The sequence below is a fragment of the Hypanus sabinus genome, chromosome 13 (assembly GCF_030144855.1).
Source record: "Hypanus sabinus isolate sHypSab1 chromosome 13, sHypSab1.hap1, whole genome shotgun sequence".
In the NCBI taxonomy this organism is placed as follows: domain Eukaryota; kingdom Metazoa; phylum Chordata; class Chondrichthyes; order Myliobatiformes; family Dasyatidae; genus Hypanus; species Hypanus sabinus.
In genome coordinates, this window is record NC_082718.1 from 90,920,834 (window position 1) to 90,945,064 (window position 24,231).

The 24,231-nt window shown below is 39.4% G+C and overlaps 1 protein-coding gene across 8 annotated transcripts in view; it reads right to left on the reverse strand.

Moving 5' to 3' along the window:
- kdm2bb (lysine (K)-specific demethylase 2Bb) overlaps positions 1-24,231 on the reverse strand; it is a 237,774-nt gene that overhangs the window by 14,507 nt on the left and 199,036 nt on the right. For 5 of the 8 annotated variants that reach the window (XM_059988188.1, XM_059988189.1, XM_059988182.1 and 2 more), the window contains 4 exons: positions 7,993-8,263; positions 7,399-7,437; positions 3,419-4,086; positions 160-323 (listed from right to left, as the gene is read on the reverse strand). In XM_059988188.1, the coding sequence (XP_059844171.1) occupies positions 160-323; positions 3,419-4,086; positions 7,399-7,437; positions 7,993-8,263 (1,142 nt within the window). The remainder of the gene's footprint in view (positions 1-159; positions 324-3,418; positions 4,087-7,398; positions 7,438-7,992; positions 8,264-24,231) is intronic. The other 3 variants (XM_059988183.1, XM_059988187.1, XM_059988184.1) reach the window with 2 other exon arrangements.

Here is a 24,231-nt window from a genome sequence, read left to right on the forward strand (position 1 = left end):
GAGCATATCCTGTTGTTCTTTTATCATAAACAATATCATGGTTGACATAAGGTGCTGATTTCTTATCATGTTCATTCATTTCTAAGTTTCTATAAGCTATATGAAATTAATTTTTAGCCAGAGTTCTTTGAACTATATTTGTGTTTTATAGACATTTACCTGGCAGCCTGTTGATTAGCCAAGTTAACTGCTTTTTTGAGATATTTGTCCAGCTCAGGTCAAGCGTTACAGGTTGCCTCCTAATGATTCCGCTCAACATCAGAGGTGTGATTGATTTGCATCGGCCCAAGTCGATCTTGGTCCATAACCTCTTGTCACAACACCTGGGAAGACGAAAATGTAACACTGAATTGAGCCAAACTGTGAATATTTATGTAACAAAATTAGAGATTCTCAGGAAATTTACATGCAATGCTCTATTGGGAATGATCCAATAAATTACTTGTGGACAGTATAAATAAATTATATTTAGTGCATGAGACTGTACATTGTCTTCAGTTTTAAAAAAGCTTTCATGAAACTATTAGTCTTATTTTCTTTTCCCACTGTACAAGAAGATATTATAAATCATTAAGGGTAAATACAAGGCTTAATATAACGCTAATATACAAGATCAATGAGTATGTAGGATCGCTGGCAGTCGGAGAACAACAAACTCATTGCCAGATTCATTAATAAATGGTAAACATTTGGCTAAAATGTTCATTGATGATCAACAGCAAATTATATTCCAGAAAAAAGATATCAAGACCATGCTGTTGGTGGTAGTGGAATTAAAACTGAATGGGTGCAATAAATCATTTAGCTTCCCATCTCAAAACACAGCTCTATTCATTGTAGATTCTGTATGTATTTCAAGCCTGTATAAGAATCTTACCAACATGCATTCACCTTAGCAGTGGATGTAGGAGCAGACCTGATCCTAGCCTCTGCATATACAAGACAATTTGATCTACAAAGTACGACAATTTCTCTTTGAATGCTCTGTCTTTGTTTAGGAAAGCATCATTTCTCAGCAATTTTATTTGGAGATGCTGTCTCATGCTAAATTAATTCATGAACACATTATAACTGCAGTGTCATTACATCAGCGCACAATTCCATTTAACCATACTGTGTAGTAATGAATTCATTAAGTCTTTCATTTTGTGGTTCAGATATAAATAGTCTTCAAATATTAATTTATAAATTTATGATAGCTCAATAGGCAGACAATTATGAGTTTTATGAGTGTTAGAGCACCATGGTAGTGTAGTGGTTAGCACAGTGCTATTACAGTTGGAGTTTAGAATTCAGTTCCAACGCTGACTATAAGAAAGTTGTACGTCCTTCCTGTGACTACTTGGGTTTCTCCAGGTGTTCCGGTTTTCTCCAAAGACTGCTAGTAGATTAATTGGTCATTGTAAATTGTCCTGTGATTAGGCTAGGATTAAATCAATGGGTTATTAGGTGGTGCAGTTGGAAGAGCTGGAAGGGCCTATTCTATGCTCTATCTCTTCAGAAATAAACTAAATGAATAATGCAAATAAAATATGTAGCTTAACGTTTGAATGACACTCCATTATACACAAACTGCAAAATCTGTAAAGAAATAAATAAAACCTGAAGATGCTGGATGTACATAGCAATTCCATCAGAACTTAAGAGAAAGCAAAATAGTCTACATTCCAAATATTAAAAACAGAAGGAGTCACCCTGTCAACTCAAGAACATTCTGCCATTCCGCAAGATCAGTCTTTGTCTCAACAACACTATCCCACTCTCAACTTCCTTGTAGGATAAGGAATGACAGACAATTGAACTACAAGGAAGTCAAGCTATCATTCAACGTCTCCACCTCTACAGCTTTCTGGGACAGAGTGTTCCAGTGAGTCACGACCCTCAGAAGAAATTATTTTTTTCCATAACAAATAGATGGCCCTATTCTGAAACTGGTTCTAGATTTCTGCACTAGATGAAAACATCTTCTCAAGATTTGCCCTGTTAGCCCCCCTCAGAATCTTATCTTTTAGTATAATCACCCATCATTCTTCTAAATGCCAACAAACCTTACGGTCTTGTTGATCAACCTTGTGCACACATTAATCCCTTCATTCCAGGAATCAACCAAGTCAATCCTTGCTGCACTATCTCCACTACTAGGTTTAACTTCCTCCAATCTGGAGCCTAGTACTGTACACAGTGTTCCAGTGCCACCTCAATAGACAATAGGTGCAGAAGCAGGCCATTCGGCCCTTCGAGCCAGCACCGCCATTCAAAGTGATGGCTGATCACCTCATCAGTGCAATTCACCTCAACCATCTTCTGTTAATCTACCAATCCATGCTAACAGTTTACTCTCAAACCCATGTTCTTATCTTGCAAGATAACCTTCAATGTGGCACCTTTATGTTTTTTTTCTTAAAAAAACATAAAATAATTACATCCACTGATTTCCTTTGATCTGCCCTGTTATATCAAGAAATTGCAGCAAACGTTATGAAAATTATTTTACTTTCTATAATGCCTATAGTGATTTATTTCTACTTGTCCTGATCTATCTTGTTATAAACGCTATGTGATCACTCTGGTTAGTAAGAGAGAGAGCCTGTGGCTTGTCGAATCGTTTGGATGAACAGTGGTTTTTAATTGACTCCAGATCATGGCCTCTTTGGGGGCTTTGCTATTGCTTGCACGGTGGGTGGGGGGGGGGGGGGGTGCGGCTGATGCTTTTGCTGAGGCAGGCAGGGGGAGGGGGAAGGTTGATGATTTGCTGCTGCTTGTGTGTGGGAGGGGGGGCTTTGGGGTTCAAATGTCCTCCTGTCATTCATTCTTTCTGTTTTTTTTCTGTTTCATGGATGTCTATGGAGAGTAAGAATTTCACGGTGTATCCTGTATACATTCTCTGATATTAAGTGGAACCATTGAACCATCCAACTCATGCCTTCAGTTTTCCTGCACAATTTTTCTTCACTATGACGACATTTCAGGTGCACTCTTAAGTTTGTGCCCTTTATTCACAATAGTATTACACTTTATAAGTAAGTTGAAATAGTAAACGGCAGCAAGGTAGTACAGTGGTTAGTGAAAAGCTTTACAGCACTAGCTGCATGATTGGATTCAATTCCAGCTGCTGCCTGTGAGGAGTTCGCATGGTAGGTTTCCTCTGGGTGCTCCGATTTCCTCCCACATTCCAAAGATGCATGAGTTAGGATAAGGAAGTTACGGGCATGCTACGTTAATGCGAGAAGAATGGCAACACATCCCCAAACTGCCTTGGTCATTGCACAAACAACTCATTTCACTCTATGTTTCAATGTACATGTATAAAGCTAATCTTTCTTTCTTTAAATTTATGTTAAAGTAAGGTATACTAATTTTCTACCCATTCCTATCCACCCAAGTATCCCAATTCCAGGGTAACGGAAATAAAACTTACCATCTATTCCAGGTTTTACAGACTCTCATGCAAACACATAAATCTCTGCGACTGAGGTAGCCGAACACAGCCATCCACACCTCCCTTTGCATCACGTGGTCTTCGCCATCATCGAGGGGCAATGAGTCTGGGGGTGGACTGACAGGTGGAGGCCGCACCACGTGCCGCTCCATTTGAATGGATTTTGTTGGGGACACCGAAGGTGGAGGTCGGGTAATAACCCTGGGAGCCCGCCTCAAACTCGTTGTAAGCTGGTGTCTAAACCTAGGAGTTCCATTTAACTTGTGTAGCCGCTCGCTGCTTACCAGCAGTCGTTTAGGCTTTTCCACTTTTTCACTGTCTCCTTCAGATGTAATAGGTTGGTGATTCTCATTTGCTAGGCTACTCTCAGTTTTATGAATTTCCTGATTGAGTTCTTTGCTCAACTCTTTACTGAGTTCTTTATTGTGCAATCGCTTTTTGCGCTTTTCTTTAAACCTCTCGCTTTTCTTCTCCTTGGACTCTGCACTTTCAGTGCTAGGACCAGCTCTAGGAGAGCTCGACTGAGATTGGTCACTTTCCTTTGTTTTCTGAGGAGTCTCGGGTGGATCATCCTCTGGCTCTTGTTTGATATTTCGTAGTAATTTGACAGGTGTTGCATGCTCTTCGGTTGGATTCAAGGATCGTTTCTAGAAAAGTAAATGGATGGAAATCTTGACTTGACAGTTTTAGCATTTCAAAGAACTTACAGATCTAAGGAAAATGATATGACAACAGTGAAGTGAATTACAACAGACTTCTGTTATCCAAAGCCTACAAGGTAGCAATAAGATATCTTGTCAGGGATTGCTGTAGATAATTAGTTAGGTTGTCTTGCTCTGTACATATCTTCTCTTATCCCCTCCCCCATGTTATTAAATGAAACTAAGTGTTATTAACCTAATGTGAATCATGAACTAAAGATAAGGCCCATGAAATAACTATTCTCAATAGATTATCACAGTATTGCAGACTAAAGAGAAATTTAATTCTGCAAAACAAACAGATGCACAAGCTGCTTTATCCAGGAGCAGGAGAGACAACTGATGCATTCTTGTCATTTGTTATCAGACTTACCATCTATTACAGGACAATTAATCTGTTAAATAATCTAAAATTAAATTTGGTTTACACAAAGGATGTATTAAATGCGTCTAATATGTCACATGGTGTGTTTTATTTCTGCAAAGCACGTATTTAATTCAAATCTCTAAATGAAAATAAACCTTGACCCAGGCTATGCCTGGTGAAAGCATGTATAGGAAAATTGCTAAAATAGCAATGTGCCTTAGTCACTTCAAATTCAAAATAGTTTTAAAAAAGTGCAACATGACCTGGTATGACTACTGCATTTATAGAAACTGCTAAAAAAAGCAAGGAACTGGAAAAAAAACTTAAAATATTTGCTAACACAAGAAAATCTGCAGATGCTGGAAATCCACACAAAATGCTGGAGGAACTCAGCAGGCCAGGCCGCATCTATGGAAAACAGTAGTCGACTTTTCGGGCAGAGACCATTCAGCAGGAATATTTAGAGTTGTGACTACAGAAGCTTTTTTTCATCAAGCCAGACATTGTATCCTCTGCCATTATCCTAGCAAGCCTCCACAACAGACAACATTAAAACACCAGGTAGAGATTCTAGATGATGAAAACCACCTTGAAATTACTAATACCACAACATCGTAAGCTGGGTGGCAGCATGAAATGTCAGGAGGATGTTATGAGAATGCAGGGTGACTTGGACAGGTTGGGTGAATGGGCAAATGTATGGCAGATGCAGTTTAATGTGGATAAATGTGAGGTTATCCACTTTGGTGGCAAGAACAGGAAGGCAGATTACTATCTAAATGGAGTCAAGTTAGGAAAAGGGGAAGTACAACAAGATCTAGGTGTTCTTGTACATCAGTCGATGAAAGCAAGCATGCAGGTACAGCAGGCAGTGAAGAAAGCTAATGGAATGCTGGCTTTTATAACAAGAGGAATTGAGTATAGGAGTAAAGAGGTCCTTCTGCAGCTGTACAGGGCCCTGGTGAGACCCCCACCTGGAGTATTGTGTGCAGTTTTGGTCTCCAAATTTGAGGAAGGACATTCTTGCTATTGAGGGAGTGCAGTGTAGGTTCACAAGGTTAATTCCCGGAATGGCGGGACTGTCATATGTTGAAAGATTGGAGCGACTGGGCTTGTATACACTGGAATTTAGAAGGATGAGAGGGGATCTGATTGAAACATATAAGATTATTAAGGGATTGGACTCACTGGAGGCAGGAAGCATGTTTCCGCTGATGGGCGAGTCCAGAACTAGAGGCCACAGTTTAAGAATAAGGGGTAGGCCATTTAGAACAGAGATGCAGAAAAACTTTTTCACCCAGAGAGTGGTGGATATGTGGAATGCTCTGCCCCAGAAGGCAGTGAAGGCCAAGTCTCTGGATGCATTCAAGAGAGAGTTAGATAGAGCTCTTATAGATAGCGGGGTCAAGGGATATGGGGAGAGGGCAGGAACGGGGTACTGATTGTGTATGATCAGCCATGATCACAGTGAATGGCGGTGCTGGCTAGAAGGGCTGAATGGCCCACTCCTACACCTACTGTCTATTGTCTATTGTAACTTAATGTGGTAAATGTAATGAAATCAAAATTAATCTTGAAGTGAAGTGATTGTGCAAAACATGAAATTTCAGAATAACAGCTGATGTACCAAGTCTTGTATTTTGAGGGCTGATATGTCAAACTTATGAAAGCTGTTGATGCCTGTTCTAAATCACAGCACCAAAATGAAATCCTGTCCCTACCTTTTACCCCAAATCCATTTTACAAAGACTTTTTTTTTAAAAAAGTGACAATCTACAGGTACCTATTGAATTCCTTCAGAGCAGCAGATAACTTGTGCTCACTGTCTATTTGTAGCACACTGCCTCGTAGCATTGTATGGCAATGGAGCATTCGAAAGCACTCTGTTTTATCCCAATGATCAGAGTTAACTGACCTTGGTATAGTAGGGAAGGGGGTGAAGGTTCTACAGCTGATTTTGGACCTCAAAATGTAAGGAAAGAAATAAAATCAAACCAGTAGAATACAATTCAGATAAGCTCAATGTATTTTGGCTGTGCAATGTCGTTAGAGGTCACATTTGTGTTTGAATTTAATTACTGTGCTCAAGTGTATTTAGTGTAGTATTGCAGCTAGAATGGGTTATTAGATCTTGCATCACATATAGAGGCTGTTTGCTCCATCATGCCAATGACAGTGCTTTGAAAGAAATACCCAGTTATTCTAATTTGCTGTTTCCCCATAAACCTGCAGTTTCTTTCTTTGTTCACATCTAGCTCCCTTAAAAAGTTTGTGTTGAATCAAATTCCACCACTTTCTTAGACAGCGCGTTCTGTTCATTCCCACCCTCCGGTTATTATGGCTAATTATCTCAAATCTGCGTCCCTGATTTATCAACTATTCTGCCCATTTAGAATTTCAAAATTGTACATAAGTTTGAGTGACTCCACCAAATCTTTCATTAAGCTTTCCTACTTAAGAAATAAGCCACCTTCTCTTGTCTTGTCTTAACAAAGTTCCCTATTGCTAAAGGATAAAACTATCTATTGAAGGGGATTAAAATTGTAAGAAAAAAAATCGATTAGTTATACTTCACAATGAGGAAATTTGAACTCTACAAGCATGAGCTGATTCATCCACTAGATTAATTCCTCATAACAAGACATAATCACGGCTACCTTCTAACAGCAGCAACTGCTTTTACTGGATTTGGTGGAATGGATGAGAGATTCCAATCCATCATAATGAACATTAATCTACTTTAAGCTCCAGCCATAACTGAGCAATGCTATGACATCCAAATCTAGTGTTTCTGAGTGAACCGGTAATTTAGAGAGAAAAAAAATCAAACTTGAGAAAACAAACATTTGAACAGTGGTCAAATGTTTTAAAATATGAATAAGCACAAATACCTTTCTCCTTAACAGCTTTTCTTCCCTTCCAATCTTAAACTGCCAGAAAAGAACACAAAGTCAGCTTCAAGAAATTTTGACAAATATGTAATAAACTTACTTTAAAAAAAAATACCAATTGTTTATTTCAGATTTCCACATTTCACTCTTGATATAAATCAGGAGTGAAATGTTGCCCTGCTACCCTGTTAACACAGTCAGCACTTGTTCAGTGATGTGATGCAAATATTCTGCAATGATTACTTAATAATAGCTGTTGCTAAATTCATAATTATAGAGTCCACTGAATATTTAGTAAACCAGCAATTAAAAATTGGAACCTTATTGCTAATGTTATTTTTAAAATTAAACCATACAAAGCAGAATAGAAATTTTTAAAGAATGGTTACATGTTATAGCACAAAAATAACAGCTTTGCATTCTATTGAAAAATAAATCATTGCTCTGTTGATTGGAAAATCTAAACTTTTTGAAAATGTTGTTTGGTTACTATTTTTCCAATATAAAAAATCCTAGAATTAATTCTGCAGGATTGCTATGTGATAATGGAACATTAAAAACTTCAGACAAATTTGTCAAATTTTTATGTTGCACCTTTTTTCTGACAACTGAGTCTGATGATCTATCAGCAATTCGTCGCTTCCGTATCACAAGCCCATCCTCGGATTTCCTCCTGGGAACAGAGTCATCTGATTGTTTCTTGGAATGTTCCTCGGATTTCCGCTTGGAATTTTCCTCTCGCTCACCCTTTTTCTTGACTGTTTCCATGTTGTCCTTGTGCTCTTTGTTCTGCCTTTGCTCTTTCAGCAGTGAACCTGGGAGGTTGGAGGCATACTTAAATCCTGGCCCTCTTTTCTGCTTATAGACCAGAAGAGAAAAAACAGATACAACTTTATACCTCTTGTATTTCAGCATAATGTAATGTTAATTGTCCTATACTGCCTCCGCACAACTCATAATGAATTAAATGCCAGACCACCCCATATTATCAGTGCCTTTATATAAACACACACATAAATATACCATATTACAGATATTTAAAGAATATTCTGCAGAAGAAAACAAACTCCAGTGCATACTAGAACCACTGATAAAAAAAAACAAAACATGTTAAGTTTGTAGAGATTGTTGAGAATTGAGGAGCAGATCCTCAAGGGTGGGTATCTCTGGAATTCACGGAGTGCTGTGCATGAAGCAACACAGAAGCAGTAAAACAAAGTAGGTTAACATGTGGCTGAAGATAATGCACCAGCCTAGAGCTTCAAATTCAAGTGGATACAGAGGGGACTGTACAGTTGAATTATGATATAAATAGGAATAAAGGAAACCAGACTATCATACAAAATAGTTGCAATCTATATTTCTAGGCACCATCTTCATGAAAAGGAAAAAGAAAGGTAATAAAGAATTTCAAGTAGTATGTCAAGGACCCTCTCTAGAAACTGAGGAAATGAATGAGGTTTTCCAGGTGAACATATAAACTTATTAAAATTCAAATAACTATGAAGGGTGTGCAGTGCCAAATGGTGGGGAAAAAGTCAGCAAGAAATTTTCAAGCAAAGTTCAAAAAGATACAGGAATCTTATGCTTAAGTGATTAAAGGAAAGCTTTTCTTGAAGTAGATTAAAATAACATTGTGCATGCAATTCCTGAGGTGCACAAGAGATTGTTCTTGATTTGAAACTTTTGGTCCAACAAGAAGGAAACTATGCCAATCTAGTACTAGAAAAAGAAGTGCAGTTTTAAATGGGGAGCATCTAAGAAATAATTTCATCAGGTTTAAAGTGGTTGAGGAAAACAAGAAAAAAAAGTGAAAATGTGCAGTTCCAATTGATGAACGAGAAGCTGACCAAGTGGACTGGAATTAAAAATTGGAAAGTGAAACTGTAATTGGGCAAAGGAAACCTTCATGTTGAAAGATTCTTTGGTTATAATTAGAAATATTCCCAGTAGGTGAATGGAAAGGAATCCAAAATTGAGATAAAAAGATGAAATTAAAATACAAGAGAAAGGGGCACAAACGTCAGGCTTCCAACATGATAGGGATCCTAGCTGAATGCAGAAAGTACAAAAGAGAATAGGAAAAGGAAATTTAAAAGGTTATTTGTACATGAGAAAATAACATGTAACAGAAAGACTTTCCTTTAGCAGTAAAAAGGCAGAAGCAATAAAATATTCAGCTGTGGAGGTAGAGGAATAAGAGTTAATGTTTCAGGATGATGACCTTTGCTCAGAAACGTGAAAAGTTGTAAACCGTGGAAAAGATGAGGGTGAGGAAATGGGGACAAAATGGAAGATCCGCAATACGCTCATGATCAGGCAAGATTGAATGACATAAATAGGGAACCTTTGGTTGAATGAGCGCAGTCATCAGGCGAATAACATAATGTACATTTGGGGAGCTGTAAATAGGAGACGATGAATGAAATCCAAATTTACCTTCAGGAGATCAATTAAGCTGAAAGCTGGAAACATGAGATGAAAGGCAAGAATGGCCAATTTCCTGAATTTGTTAAGTCAAAGGCTGTAACATGTCCAGCTGAAAGATAACTTGTTAACTCCTCAGGTTTATAGTACATTTCTTTGGGCCTTAGTAGACCAAAGGAGGACAAGTCAGAGTGCGAGTGGAATGGATAATTAAAGTCACCGGGATGCCCTTGTAAGCTGAATGGGAGCTTTCTGGAAAGCAGTCATCCAATCCCCGATGTCAACATTGACAATGGAGATGTACTTCAGTGGCAGGAAGTGTGGCTGAAATATTAAAAACACTTTGCACACATATTTGTAAAATATGAGGATTGTAAATTCAAGAAATCACACAGTCCAGGGATTGCTAAGGGAAGAAAGAATTAAGTTAACAGTTATTTTAATTATTCTCTTTGAAGCCCTCTTAGAAAATAGAAGCAAGAGTAGGCCATTCTGCACTGATCATGTTCCACCATTTAACAAGGTCATGATTGATCTATCTCAAACACCATCTCTCTGCCCTTTTCCCAAGATTCCTTTATTCCTTTAATATCTAGAAATCTATTAATCTCTGTGTTGAATCTATGACTGAACAGTCATATGCCTCTGGAATAGAAAATTCAACCTTTGACTAATTTCTTTAGGATTCCATATGTGGGGAAAACCTCCCGTTAAAGTCTAAGAAGTTTTCACATTTTATAATTGTCTTGAACTGAAATCCTTTAGATTAAACACCAAAATACCACAAGCCATCTTATGCTAAATCAAAATTGCACCTCATACAATCCACATGGCCACACTTGGTTCAGTAACTACAGTATGTGGGATGGAATTAGATCCCAGTCTCACTCATGCAGTAGTCCCACAAAGCAGTTATTCAACAAATATAAACGTACTCATTAGCCAATTTTATGAACTTGTTAAGTTCATAAAATGCCTCAGGGTCCTGCATCTCCCACCCCCCAGTTCACTCAGATGCTCTTTAGAAATTAAATTGCAAATGGTAAAAATACTTAACATCTCTAGATAGAAATATAAAGCCAGTGCTTAAGGTTGATGAGCTTTCATCTGATAGAATTGGTACTGTTAAAGGTCTTCTCAATAGTCTAAAAATAAATATAAAAAATGTTGAGATACTCTTAAATTATTTTAAAATATATATATTTTTTAAATTTAAAATTCTCTTTGTCCAAATAAGAGAAAAGGAAATTACTGTTGAAGTTTTGGATGGGGGAAGCGTGGGTAGGGCACAGTAAATGTGGGCAAAGCTGGTGCTGCCTTGGGAGAAAGCTGTAGAGGAGGCAATCCATTTGAAACGTCAATGTGGACAATTATGGAAGGAGAACATAATCCTTTGTTCACAAATATTATGAAATGAGGGCAATTAAATTAAGAATACAGAGCAACGGATGCAGAGTTTGAAATGCAGGGGTACATTGTGAATGATGAGGCTGAGCCAATGTCAAAGATGGATGATCTCGACTGCTCTGATACAGGGTATGAAAAAAGTAATTTTTAGCTGTAGAGTTCGACATTGAGTCTGGAAGTTTGAAACATGCAGTTGTTCAGCTTACACTGGGCCTTATCGTAACAGGCAGATGGATAAAAACATGATGGAGAATGTAGTGGCAGACATCACCCTAGTACAGGGGTGGGCAAACGTTTTGACTTGTGGGCCACAAAGGGTTCTAAAATTTGACAGGGGGGCCGGACCAGGAGCAGATGGACGGAGTGTTTTGGTAATACACCACATAAGAGAAAATAAAATATCATGGGATATGTAGAAAACATGTGCTTTAATTTCAATTGAAAATGAACAAATGCATTACAACAAAATATCTGTCTTTGAAGTCCCATGGTATTTAGCTATTTATTGAAATGATTTTTAAAACACTGAAAATTAAATGAATAAAATACAGCTTTTTTAAATAGTAACAGTTATTATTTTAAAGCACTGAAAGTTCTGTTATCCTTCAAGATACTATCATCATCACTCTTCTCCTGACTGTCTTTATTTCAAAAACGGTAGGAGATGCAGGTCTACTTGTCCTGCTCCTTCTTATTCAATTGTCCCCTGTGCCAAAACTCAACAACAACCAGCACAAAGACAGAACAATGACAGCGCGCCAGTATGCGGAGCGCGTTATTTGATCTGGAGCGCATTTTTTATTTTGAGAACTTACGTGCATCTGTGCACTACTCATGTCCGTCACTTAACAGAAATTACATGTAACATGTAAGGCTTATTGAAAATAATATTTTCAAATGCATTTTTTACATAACACAACAAAGAAACTTATTTTTAATTTCAGTGGGAACAGTGTTGTTGGTCTCCCTTTTTAGCCAGCGCATCAAGGTCTGGATTTAGTTTTGTTGTGGCGATTCTCAGGATGGATCTGAGGTGTTGGTCAGTTAACTTGGATCCGTGGCTGGCTTTGTTGATGTTCATGACGCTGAACTCCTGTTCACACAAATAGGTCGAGCCGAACAAGAGTAAAGCGCAAATGTGGAGTAATACGCTGCACCTCAACAAAGGTCAATGTATTTAGAGTGCGTCATCTATTGGGAAAACGCCAGAATCGCGGGGAAAAAACGTTAACAAGGTTTATTAATATAATTTCATCAAGTTCTGCGGGCTGGATTAAAAAGCTTAACGGGCCGCATATGGCCCGCAGGCTGTAGTTTGCCCATGCCTGCCCTAGTAGAATGTTCAGGCAGTGACCCAATCTGTGTTTGGTGTCTCTAAATGTAGAAAGGACCAACTGTGATGATCACAGTTAAACTACTATGAAATATGCTTCTCTTTCCAAAGTCATTGCATGATCTTTGAGAAGTTTTCAGTAAATTCTGATTTTATTTAAGCTGTGACAGTGATGGATAATACAACAGCAATATGCAATATCAAAATGTTGCATTGCAAATATGGCTAACCATCTCATATGATTAATTTTGTATCAGAAGCACTTGTCACTCCCATTCCTTCTACTTATTTATACCTCACCATTTAACAAAGAGCTTATTATTTCTCTGGCTGATGTTCCACGCCACATGGTGGCAGTCTGTAAATGGGTTACCTATCCTTTCAAACATTACTTTGACCAACAGAGCCTGCAAGACGTGCAAGAAGAAAAAGGGACCTTTAAAAAAAAACAAATATAAACTCCAATATTTATTCAAATCCTAGCATCAGATGTTCAAATGCTTAAGAATTGCCAAATTACTCAGAAAATAACTTTTTGAACAAAGCCTAATAAAATCTTGAGCACACTCTGATGATGAGTACTGTATGCTTAGACCACATCAGACATCAATTATAAAGTGAATAACAGCATTAAAGAGCCCATTTTTTGGTGCTTACATCAAAACTGAAATGTAATTATCATCTACATCAAGGTCAAATTTATCAACAATCCTTTATACAGTATAGTCAACACCAGCAAATCATTATCTTCTCAGTTTTAACCAATCAAGTGATCAGTAAACTGAAAACAGAATACAGTCATAGAGCTCTACTCCAGAGCCCAACAAAAATAAGGCTGTTACAAAGTGTGTTTTACTCCTAGTGTCTTGGTTGTAAACAAATGTTTTCAGAAATTTACAATTTAGATAAATATGTACTAAAATAAAATTGATGTAAAACTCCAACTTGGAAATAGAACAAAAAACTAAAATAATGAGATTCCAGCATCAGATTTTAAATCCAATGATCGTTATTCTGCAATTGTTTTAATTGAAATATATCAGCATATTCTATCTTGCTAGCAAATATTAGCTTGTCAGTTTATTGCACAATGACAAAAACTGAAGCAGTATATTTAATAGCCTACTGCCCATTTTGCAAAATCTGATGTGCTGTAGGTACACAAAATAACCACTTTAACATGCTATTTAGAAATTAAGCATAAATAAGTGATCAAATCAAATTCCAGCCTCTGGCTGTTGAGCCGTAAAGAAATAGACTTGTTCAAATGACAACATGGTTACTGACTATAAATGCGTCCTTCCAAAACAGTTATTAACGTGCTAGACACTGCGCAGAACTAAATGTTGTTGATGCCACTGAAGCATGTTTGAGCATTGAAGATAAAAGTACTCCAGCTATAAACTGATTAGGTGTCATATTTTTTCTGTTCACTTCATTAACTCATTTAGACTTTCAGGATGCCCATGGTTCACTTGTTTGAGTGTTACTTACTCACTGATGCAGTGAGAAGTCATGAAATAGCTGGAGCAGCAGCACTTAGTAATTTCTGCTATGATGGATTTTCACAACACATGGGAAAAGATCTGAGTTGAGGATAAGAACTGAATCAGTCCTTGCAGACTAGATTAACCTTTTGGCAAATAGACTAAAATTAGCCTCGCCAGTGATCTCTGGAAAGGTCACCAGTTTGAACTTTTGGTTAAAGGTACAGAAAGATGAGCCTCTGAAAAGGTAAACAAAATAGAAAATGACTGTTCAAGGGAAAGGAATTGGTTTACTTCAATGGACTAATGGCCCTCATTCAAAATTTACTTCCTATCTTTTTAAATTAAGAAGCTGTGTGCCCAGAAATACATGAAATTAACAATATGATTTACAATATAAAGGTACATTGAAACCTTCACACAGACATTATTTCCACAACAATAGCAGGCATTTTATGCTGTACTCCTCATCCAAACTAAAGATGCATCTATACAAACTGAAGCATATCTGAGCCATTATTTATTCTGACAAATTGATGTTCCATTGCACTGGCAGCCTTTCACAGTGATCTAGGTATGCAAGTTGTCATAATCTGACTGAATGGAATGCTTTCAAGGATGGATTCGCAACACACCTTGCCCACACCAATCAATTGATTCTACCACCTTCTCTAACAGCATATTCCAGATAATCATCACCCTGTTTGAAAATTTTACCACTCAGAATCCCTTCAAATTTCTCCCCTTACACCTTAAACCTGTGCCCTCCAAATCTTGACTCCTTGCACTGGAAAGAAAGACTACCTATTCTACCTGTGTCCCTTCAATTTCATAAACTCAATGAAGTTATCTCTCAGGAATAAAACCAACCATTTATCTGACCTTTCCTGATAAATTACAACCCTCCATTCTAGGCAACTTCTTGCAATTACCTTCTGCACTCAAAATTCAAGTAAATTTATTATCGAAGTACATATAAGTCACCATATACAATCCTCAGATATGCTTTCTTGTGAGCATAGTCAGTAACTCCAAGAACCATAATAGAATCAATGAAAGACCACACCCAACATAGCAGACAAGCAACCAGTGTGCAAAAGACAACAAACAGTGCAAATTAAAATAAAGGGAATATATACATCTCAAGAACATACCTTAAGACATAGGAGCAGAATTAGGCCATTTGGCCCATCAAGTCTGCTCCGCCATTTCTTCATGGCTGATCCATTTCCCTCTCAGCCAAAATCTCCTGCCTTCTTTCCATATCCCCTCATCTCCTGACCAGTCAAGAAACTATCAACCTCTGACTTAAATATACATAAAGACTTAGCCTCCACTGCTGCCTTTGGCATCAAATTCTACAGATTCAACACTCTCTGGTTAAAGAAATTCCTCCTCAATCTCCATTCTAAAAGGACCCCCCCTCCCCATTCTGTGGCTGTCCCCTCTGGTCTTAGACTCTCCCAACATAGAAAACATCATCCACAAACACTCTATCAAGGCCTTTCACCATTCGATAGGTTTCAATGAGGTCACCCCTCATTCTTTTGAATTCTAGTGAATACATTCGCAGAGCCATCAAAACCATCATCTTTACTGGACAAACTATTCAATCCTGGGATCATTTTCATGAACCTCCTTTGAATCCTCTCTAGCTTCAGCACATCCTAAGATAAGGGGCCTAAACCTGCTCACAATACTCTGTGAGGCCTCACTAGTACTTCATAGAACATTACCATCCTTGCTTTTATATTCTAGTCCTCTTGAAATGAATACTAACATTGTAATTGTCGTCCTCACCACAAACTCAACGTGTAAATTAATCTACAGGGAATCCTGCAAAAGGACTCCCAAGTTCCTTTGCACCTCATTTTTTGGTATTTTCTATCAATTTAGAAAATTGTCAACCCTTTCATTTCTTCTACCAAAGGGCATGAGCATAAACTTTGCACACTGTATTCCACCTGGCATTTCTTTACCCATTCTCCATATCTAAGTCCTACTGTAGCCTACTTCCTCAAAACTACCTGTCCCTCCACCGATCTTCATATTGTTTGAAAACTTTCCAAAAAGCCATCAATTCCACCATCCAAATTATTGACATATCACGTAAAAAGAATCTGTGTTCACACAGACCCTTGTGGAACACCACTAGTCATCAGCAGCCAATCAGAAGAGGCTCCCTTAATACCCACTCTTTGCCTCCTGCCAATCAGCCATGCTAGAATCTTCCCTGTAATAAATGGGCTCATAGCTTGTTAAACAGCCTCATGTGTAGCACCTTGTCAAAGGCCTTCTGAAAATCCAAGTAGACAACATCAACCAATTTTCCTTGCTTGTTATTTCTTCTAAGAATTCCAACAGATCTGTCAGGCAAGATTTTCCCTTGAGGAAACCATGTTGACCACAGCCTATTTTATCATGTGCCTCCAAGTATCCTGAAACCTCCTCCTTAATAATCCAACATCTTCACAACCACTGAGGTCAGACTAACCAGCCTATAGTTTCTTTTCTTCTACCTTTCTCCCTTCTTGAACAGTGGAGACACATTTGCAATTTTCCAGTCTTCTGGAACCATTCCAGAATCCGGTGATTCTTGAAAGATCATTACTAATGCTGCCACAATCTCTTTAGCCACCTCTTTCAGAACCCTGGGGCATACACCATCTGGTCCAGTGACTTACCTACCTTCAGACCTTTCAGTTTCCCAGGAACCTTCTGTCTAGTTAAGGTAACTTCACACACTTCATGATCCCTGACACTTCCACCATACTGTTAGTATGCAAAATACTTATTCATTTTGTCCACCAGTTCCTTGTCCCCCCCCCCCCCATCGTTCTCCAGCAGTCCATAATCCACTCGCCTCTTTTACACCTTGTGTATCTGAAGAAGCTTTTGGTATCCTCTTTAATGTTATTGGCTAGCTTACTTTTGCATTCCATCTTTTTCTTTTTAATGACTTTTTAAGTTGCCTTCTGTTGGTTTTTAAAACCTTCTCAATCCTCTACTTGAATCAGAACTTGGAGCTATGATGCGGTGGCCATTACAGAGACTTGGATGGCTCAGGGACAGGAATGGTTACTTCAAGTGCTGTGTTTTAGATATTTCAGAAAGGACAGGGAGGGAGGAAAAAGAGGTGGGGACGTGGCACTGTTGAACAGAGATAGTGTCACAGCTGCAGAAAAGGAGGATGGCATGGAGAGCTTGTCTACGGAGTTTCTGTGGGTGGAGGTTAGGAACAGGAAGGGGTCAATAACCTTACTGAATGTTTTTATAGGCCGCCCAATAGTAACAAGGATATCCAGGAGCAAATAGGGAAACAGTTCCTGGAAAGGTGTGATAAAGCAGAGTTGTAGTGATGGGAGATTTTAATTTCTCAAATATTGACTGGCATTTCCCTAGAGCAAAGGATTTAGATGGAGTGGAGTTTGTTAGATATGCACAGGAAGGTTTCCTGGCACAATATGTAGATTAGCCAACAAGAGGAGAGGCTGTACTTGATTTGGTATTCAAAAATGAACCTGGTCAGGTGTCAGATCTCTCAGTGTGAGAGTATTTTGGAGATAGTGATCATAATTCTATCTCCTTTACAATAGCATTGGAGAGAGATAGAAAACAGACAAGTTAGAAAAACATTTAATTGGAGTAAGGAGAATTCTGAGGATATCAGACAGGAAATTGGAAGCTTAAATTGGAAACAGATGTTCTCAGGGAAAAGTATGGAAGAAATGTGGCAAATGTTCAGGGATATTTGTGTGGAGTTCTGCATAGGTACATTCCAATGAGACAGGGAAGTTATGGTAGGGTACAGGAACCGTGGTGTACAAAGGCTGTAATAAATCTAGTCAAGAAGAAAAAGAAAGCAAACAAAAGGTTCAGAGAGCTAGGTAATGTTAGAGATCTAGAAGATTATAAGGCTAATAGGAAAGAGCTTAAGAAGGAAATTAGGAGAGCCAGAAGGGGTCATGAGAAGGCCTTTACAGGCAGAATTAAGGAAAACCCCATTCTACAAGTATGTTAAGAGCAAGAGGATAAGACGTGGAAGAATAGGACCTATCAGGTGTGACAGTGGGAAAGTGTGTATGGAACCAGAGGAAATAGCAGAGGTACTCAATGAATACTTCAGTATTCACTATGGAAAAGGATCTTAGTAATTGTAGTGATGACTTACAGTGGACTGAAAAGCTTGAGCATGTAGATATTAAGAAAGAGTTTGTGCTGGAGCTTTTGGAAAGCAAAAAGTTGGATAAGTCACCGGGACCAGATGAGATGTACTCCAGGCTACTGTAGGAGGCGAGGGAGGAGTTTGCTGAGCCTCTGGCGATGATCTTTGCATCATCAATGGGGACGGGAGAGGTTCCAAAGGATTAGAGAGTTGTGGACATTGTTCCTTTATTCAAGAAAGGGGGTGAGATAGCCCAGGAAATTATAGACCAGTGAGTCTTACCTCAGTGGTTGGTAAGTTGATGGAGAAGATCCTGAGAGGCAGGATTTATGAACGTTTGGAGAGGTATAATATGACAATAGGTGCAAGAGTAGGCCATTCGGCCATTCGTGCGATCATGGCTGATCATCCACAATCAGTACCCCGTTCCTGCCTTCTCCCCATATCCCTCGACTCCGCTATCTTTAAGAGCTCTATCTCTTTCTTGAAAGCATCCAGAGAATTGGCCTCCACTGCCTTCTGAGGCAGAGCATTCCATAGATCCACAACTCTCTGGGTGAAATAGATTTTCCTGAACTTCGTTTTAAATGGCCTACCCCTTATTCTTAAAGTTCTGGACTCCCCCAACATCGGGAACATGTTTCCTGCCTCTAGCATGTCCAATCTCTTAATAATCTTATACATTTCAATCAGATCCCCTCTCATCCTTCTAAATTCCAGTGTATACAAGCCCAGTTGCTCCAATCTTCCAACATATGACAGTCCCGCCATCCTGGGAATCAACCTCATGAACCTACGCTGTACTCCCTCAATAGCAAGAATGTCCTTCCTCAAATTGGAAACCAAAACTGAACACAGTACTCCAGGTGTGATCTCTCCAGGGCCCTGTACAACTGCAGAAGGACCTCTTTGCTCCTAAACTCAACTCCCCTTGTTATGAAGGCCAACATGCCTGCCTGCTGTACCTGCATGCTTACTTTCAGTGACTGGTGAACAAGGACACCTAGATCTCATTGTACTTCCCCTTTTCCTAACATGACACCATTCAGATAGTAATCTGCCTTCCTATTCTTGCCACCAAAGTGGATAACCTCACAGTTATCCACATTAAACTGCATCTGTCAAGCATCTGCCCACTCACCCAACCTGTCCAAGTCACCCTGCATTCTCCTAACATCCTCATATTTCACACTGCCACCCAGCTTTGTGTCATCTGCAAATTTGCTAATGTTACTTTTAATCCCTTCATCTAAATCATTAACATATATTGTAAATAGCTGCAGTCCCAGCACTGAGCCTTGCGGTACCCCACTAGTCACTGTGTGCCATTCTGAAAAGGACCCGTTAATCCCTACTCTTTGTTTCCTGTCTGCCAACCAATATTCTATCCATGTTAATACCCTACCCTCAATACCATGTGCTCTAATTTTGCCCACTAATCTCCTATGTGGGACCTTATCAAAGGCTATGTTTAGGAATAGTCAGCATGGCTTTGTCGAGGGTCATGCCTTACGAGCCTGATTGAATTCTTTGAGGATGTGACCAAACACATTGATGAAGGTAGAGCAGTAGATGTAGTGTATATGTATTTCAGCAAGGCACTTGATAATGTACCTCATGCAATGCTTATTGAGAAAGTAAGGAGGAATTGGATCCAAGGGGATGTTGCTTTGTGGATCCAGAAATGGCTTGCCCACAGAAGGCAAAGAGTGGTTGTAGACAGGTCATATTCTGCATGGAGGTAGGTCACCAGTGGAGTGCCTCAGGGATCTGTTCTGGGACCCTTACTCTTTGCAAATTTTATAAATGACCTGGATGAGGAAGTGGAGGGTTGGGTTAGTAAGTTTGCCAATAACACAAAGGTTGGAGGGATTGTGAATAGTGTGGAGGGCTGTCAGAGGTTACAATGGGTCATTGATAGAATGCAAAACTGGGCTGAGAAGTGGCAGATGGAGTTCAACCCAGATAAGTGTGAAGTGGTTCATTTTGGTAGGTCAAATATGATGGCAGAATATAGTATTAATGGTAAGACTCTTGGCAGTGTGAAGGATCAGAGGGATCTTGGGGTCCGAGTCCATAGGATGCTAAAAGCAGCTGTGCAGGTTTATTCTGTGGTTAAGAAGGCATTCAGTGTATTGCCCTTCATCAATCGTGGAATTGAATTTAGGAGCTGAGAGGTAATGTAGAACCCTGGTCAGACCCCACTTGGGAGTACTGTGCTCAGTTCTAGTCACCTCACTGCAGGAAGGATGTGGAAGCTATAGAAAGGGTGTAGAGGAGATTTACAAGGATGTTGCCTGGATTGGAGAGTTTGCCTTATGAGAATAGGCTGAGTGAACTCGACCTTTTCTCCTTGGAGCGATGGAGGATGAGAGGTGACCTGATAGAGGTGTATAAGATGATGAGAGACATTGATAGTGTGGATAGTCAGAGTCTTTTTCCAAGGGCTGAAATGGTTGCCACAAGAGGACACAGGTTTAAGGTGCTGGGGAGTAGGTACAGAGGAGATGTCAGGGGTAAGCATTTTACTCAGAGAGTGCTGAGTGCGTGGAAAGGGCTGCCAGCAACAGTGGTGGAGGCGGATACGATAGAGTCCTTTAAGAGACTTTTGGATAGGTACATGGAGTTTAGTAAAATAGAGGGCTATGGGTAAGCTTAGTAATTTCTAAGGTGGGGACATGTTCAGCAAAACTTTGTGAGCCGAAAAGCCTGTATTGTGCTGTAGGTTTTCTATGTTTCTATGCTTCTCTAACTTCCCACTAATTTTTGCTCTATTATATGCACTCTCTTTGGTTTTAAGGGGGCTTTGAGTTCTCCTGTTAGCCACAGTTGTGTCATCTTTCCTTTAGAATACTTCTTCCTCTTTGGGATGTATATATCCTGTGCCTTCCAAATTGCTTCCAGAAATTCCAGCCATTACTGCTCTGCCATCATCCTTGTAGTGTTCTTTTCCAATCAATTCTGGCCAATACCTCTCTCATGGCTCTGTAATTCCTATTACTCCACCGTAACACTGATACATCTGCCTCTTCTCAATTTCAAGGTGAATTTGAACATATCATAATCATTTGCCCCTAAGGGTTCTTTTACCTTAAAGATCCCTAATCAATCATTGCACAACACCCAATCCAGAATCCAGATGAGCTCAACCATCAGCTGCTCTAAAAAGCCACTTTGTAGCAACTCTAGAAATTCCCCATCCTGGAGTCCAGCACCAACCTGATTTTCCTAATCTACTTGCGTATCAAAGTCCCCCATGACTATTGTAATTTGTTGGCCACATCCTTATTACTGTTTGGGAGGCTTTATACAACTCCTATCAAGGATATTTTGTACTGCTACAGTTCCTTAGCTCTACCCACAATGATTCAACACCTTCTGACCCTATGTCACTTCATTCTAATAATTTGATTTGATTTTTTATCCAACAAAGAAACACCACCCCGTCTGCCCTCCTGCCTGTGTTTTCATTGTATATTTAAGATGCTGTTTGTTAGATTTTTGCGTAGTTTGGGAATTAAGGGTTCTGTGGAAAAAGCAAGTGGGGAATGTCCACAGCCAGATCAGCCAAGACCTTATTGAATGGTGGAGCAGACTCAAAGAGCCACGCAGCCTACCCCTGCTCCTATTTCTTATGTTCTTTTGTGAAGGTATCAGTTTAAGGCTTTCTGGGTAGAACTGAATAAAAAAAGCAAATACTTTCACACTGCACTGCGGACTTCCCAGTAGTGGGAGTGAGAAGAGACCAGCTGGCAGATCACAGAAGGTTAGAAATGCAGTTAAATTGTATTGGTGAGGATTTTAACTTTCTAAATATTGACTGGGATTTCCTTACTCTGAGGAGTTTGGTAGGATACAACTGGTAAAAAGTGTCCAAAAGGGTTTTTTGAAGCAGCATGTAAAGAGCCTTGCATGAAAAGGATAAAGTTGATCCCCATGAAAACTGGGGAAAGACAGGACCTGGTATAAGTATATTGGAAGCAGTGGGTAAACTACATACCATGTAGAAGGCATCTTAAAGGCAAGTCGCAAAGAGATCAGAGTCAACACATCCAGAAAGGGGAAGTTTAGTGAATCTTAGTCAATAAAGGATATTGGAGGTTTAAAAGAAGCATTCATCAGGTATGTTGGTATCAACCAAGGCCTTTTGAAGTTTATAGAGTCTAAAGGAGAAAGATTAAGAATGAAATAAGTAGGGCAAAATGTGGCCAAGAAATATTCTTGGCAAGTAGGAGATGAAGACATATTAGAATTTTATATTAGAAACGAGAGGGTAGCCAAGAAAAGAGTAGGCTTTCCAAGGGCTGAAGGGCTGATCTATATCTGGCGTTATGAGCAAGGTCTTAAATGAATACTTTGCAGCAGTATTCACTTGAAGAGTGAAGGACGGGGTGCACTGAAGTACTGCAGTATATCTCAAAATGATTGCTCTATATATTCTTTCCATTTTAGGAAAGAGCAAGTGATAGGAGTATTGGTGGGTATTATTGTGGATAAGATCTCAGGTTCTGATGGGATCTTTCCTGGGATGCTATGGGAAGAAGGGAAAAGATAGCCGAGATAAATCCACTGCTTCCCTGGGCAAAGAATTCCTCAGATTCACTACTCTCAGGGAAAAGTAATTTCTACTCATCTGTCTTAAATCTATTCCACTGAATCTTGAGGCTCTGCCCCCAGTTCTAGTCTCACCTACCACTGTGAACAACTTTATCTATCCAGTTCATAATTTTGTTTTTATGAAAGCTTCCCTCGTTCTCCTGAATTCCAGAGAGTATAGTCCCAGCTGACTCAATCTACCGCATTTCCATGATCAACCTGGTGAACCTCCTCTGCAAGGAGTCAAGGAAGGAGACCAGAATTGTATGCAGTCATTCAGCTGCACCGTTACCAGTACCCTGTACAGTTGTGGCATAACCTCTCTGCTTTTAAATTCAATCCGTCTAGCAGTGAAAGTTAACATTATAACTGTGAGGCTAGGCACAGCTCCAATACCACATTTAAGTTTGTTGACAATACCGATGTCATTGGACAAATCAGAAATGGTTATAAATCAGCAAATAGGAGGGTGATGAAAATCTGGTTGAATGGTGCCACAGCAGCAATCTTTAATTCAATGTCAGCAAGACCAAGTAGCTCATTATTAACTTCAGGAAGAGAAACCAGAGGTCTAGGAGCCAGTCCTCAGAGGATCAGAGGTTCAGCAACCTTAAATTCCTCGTTGTTATTTCAGAGGATCCATTCTGGGTCCAACATATAAACACCTTTACAAAGGAAGCATGGCAGCACCTCTACTCCTTTAGAAGTTTGTAAAGATTCAGCGCGACATCTAAAACTTTGACAAACTTGTACAAATGTGTGGGACAGGGCACATTGACTAGTTGCATCACATCTCATATGGAGACACAAAAGCGCTTGAACAGAAAATCCTACAAAAGGTAGTGGACATGGCCAAGTCCATCACAGGTAAAACCTTCCTCACTCAGTGTTGCTGCAGGGAAGGAGCAGTCATCATTAGGGACCCTCGTCATCATGCACGCATTCTCTCCTCACTGCTGCCATCAGGAAGAAAGTCTAGGTGCCTCAAGAGCCACACTACCAGGTTCAGGAACAGTTATGACCCCTCAACCATCAGACTCTTGAACCAGAGGGGATAACTTCACTTGCCCCATCGCTGACCTGCTCCTACAACCAACGGGCTCACTTTCAAGGACTCTTCATCTCATGTTCTCAATATTCATTGCTTCTTTATTTTTCTTTCTTTTGTATCTGCACAGTATGTTGTCTTTTGCGCATTGGTTGTTCATCCATCCTGTTAGGCAGGGTCTTTCATTGATCCTATTGTGCTTCCTGGATTTACTGTGTACACCTGCAAAAATTAATCTCAGAGTTGTACACTGTGACATACTTGTACTTTGATAATAAATTTACTTTGAACTTTGAACATTGTATTTGCCTTCTTAATAGCCTGTTACACCTGCAAACCAACCTTTTGCAATCCATGCACAAGCACACCC